Source organism: Austrofundulus limnaeus, unplaced genomic scaffold (genome assembly GCF_001266775.1).
Source record: "Austrofundulus limnaeus strain Quisiro unplaced genomic scaffold, Austrofundulus_limnaeus-1.0 Scaffold7, whole genome shotgun sequence".
NCBI lineage: Eukaryota > Metazoa > Chordata > Actinopteri > Cyprinodontiformes > Rivulidae > Austrofundulus > Austrofundulus limnaeus.
In genome coordinates, this window is record NW_013952409.1 from 2,706,519 (window position 1) to 2,708,338 (window position 1,820).

General features: G+C 38.3%; 1 protein-coding gene across 3 annotated transcripts in view; it reads left to right on the plus strand.

Annotated features, from left to right (window-relative positions):
• si:ch211-266k8.4 (USP6 N-terminal-like protein) overlaps positions 1–1,820 on the plus strand; it is a 59,689-nt gene that overhangs the window by 37,709 nt on the left and 20,160 nt on the right. For all 3 annotated transcript variants that reach the window (XM_014032930.1, XM_014032923.1, XM_014032915.1), the window contains one exon: positions 836–927. In XM_014032930.1, coding sequence (XP_013888384.1) covers positions 836–927 — 92 coding nt within the window. The remainder of the gene's footprint in view (positions 1–835; positions 928–1,820) is intronic.

Genomic DNA, 1,820 nt, shown 5'->3' on the forward strand with positions numbered 1-1,820 from the left:
ACAACTAATCTGTAAATACGTCACAACTAATCTGTAAATACGTCACAACTAATCTGTAAATACGTCGGACCATTAATGTTTATTAATGGAACCATCATGGTCCATCCTGTGCAGAATGACAAAATGCTAAATTATTTCTTTACTAAAACCTCTGTAACTTTGCTCCAGTTAGTTTTAGCAGCATGAATCTTTGCACAGGTGATGTTCACAAGTGATTTTATGGTTTCCAAGAGTTTTTAGTCTGATTCATTATGGTTTTAAATAGGTTATATATTGTTTAATGCAAAAATTACTCAGACTGGAGGGGAAAAAATGTTCCATCCTCAATATCTTTAAAACCTGAGCAGCTGTTTTAATACTCACACTTCTAAAAAAATCTCCCAAGTGTTGCTTTATTTTGATACCAAGATTATAGTTTGTAAATGCTGAGATACACTCAGTTACATTTCAGCATGGGATTTAAAACAAAAACATCAAGAAAACCCCTTGGGTCTTCAGAGGCTGAGTTTAACACAGAATGAGCCTAATGTTTGTTAAAAAGATCATTTTCAGCCTGAATAAAATGAAAAACGATTATTTCCAACACTCCAAACAAAGACGAGCGTTGTTCATTCAGGGTAAATCTGAGGGTCTTTGCTTCTTCTGCTGGTGATCTGAGTGCAGCAAGGTTCAGGTAAAATCAGTTAATCTAAAGTTCAAATTTAACTTGGGGGAAATGTTGCTTTAGAAGAAAGGCCTCTGAAAGTGTTGGTGGAGCTGACAGCAGGAATGCTGCTCTGATATCTTATCGTTGCCTTTTTTTTTCAGTTTTATTCATCTTTCTTTCTTTCTTCAGAGGAGATCAAAGAGGCGGAGCCAGCAGAGCAGCAGATCCCGTCAGCCTGCGGCGCAGCAGAGTCCTGTCGCTGTCAGAGAGTCAGCTGAAAGGTGAGGAGCGTGACGACAAACTGAACTCGACACATCTGCAGGTCGACGTGTCCGAGCCTTCTTCAACAAGTCGCTCTGGGTTTAGATGCTGCTCGAGAGGCTCGTTGTATCTTTTCCCCTGAATAAAGCTGAGTTTAGGAAGCTTGAAAGTGACGACAAATGAGCTCTGTCTTTGTGTTTGAACACAGTGATGTTTTCTGAAGTTTGTTCTCACTGAGTGTTTATGGCTTCATCAATCCTTTTCTATACATTTTATAATCCTTTTTATTGCAAACCTCGTAACTCATGTCAGTTCCTTCATCTCCACAGGATCTCTGTAGGAGTCTGGTCGGTGTTTCCCACAATCCTTCGTATTTTCCCTGCAGCTCTGTGAAGTGTAAATCACCCGCTGCGTGGGATTTAGTTACAAATTAAATCTCAGATTTAGATCTTGTCCTCGGGGCTTTTGTTGGTCAGCAGCTGCAGATCCGCTGACTCTGGAGTGAGAGCTCAGGATATTTTTATACCTAAACATGTGTGATGGTGTCTGACATGGAACACAAACATCTTTTAAATAAACGATGTTTGAAGTACGACACCTTTCTGAGCATGCACATCGTAGAGTGCACGCTGTGCCTCATGTTTGTATATTTTTACTTTTCCACAGTTTTTTTTAGCAGCTTATTAATCTGCAGAGTTGTGTCAAGTACCACAAAGTGATACTTGAGTAAAAGTACCTCCAGTAAGTATCTTACCAAGAAATGACTTTGGTAAAAGTTAAAGTCTCATTTAGGAATATTACTTGAGTAAAATTCTTAAATTTTCTGATATTTTTTTAGCTTAAGGGGCAGATTTTATAAGATTTTTTTCTTCTTTCTGCCTCCTTTCATTTCAATTTGGATTTGTATATTTTT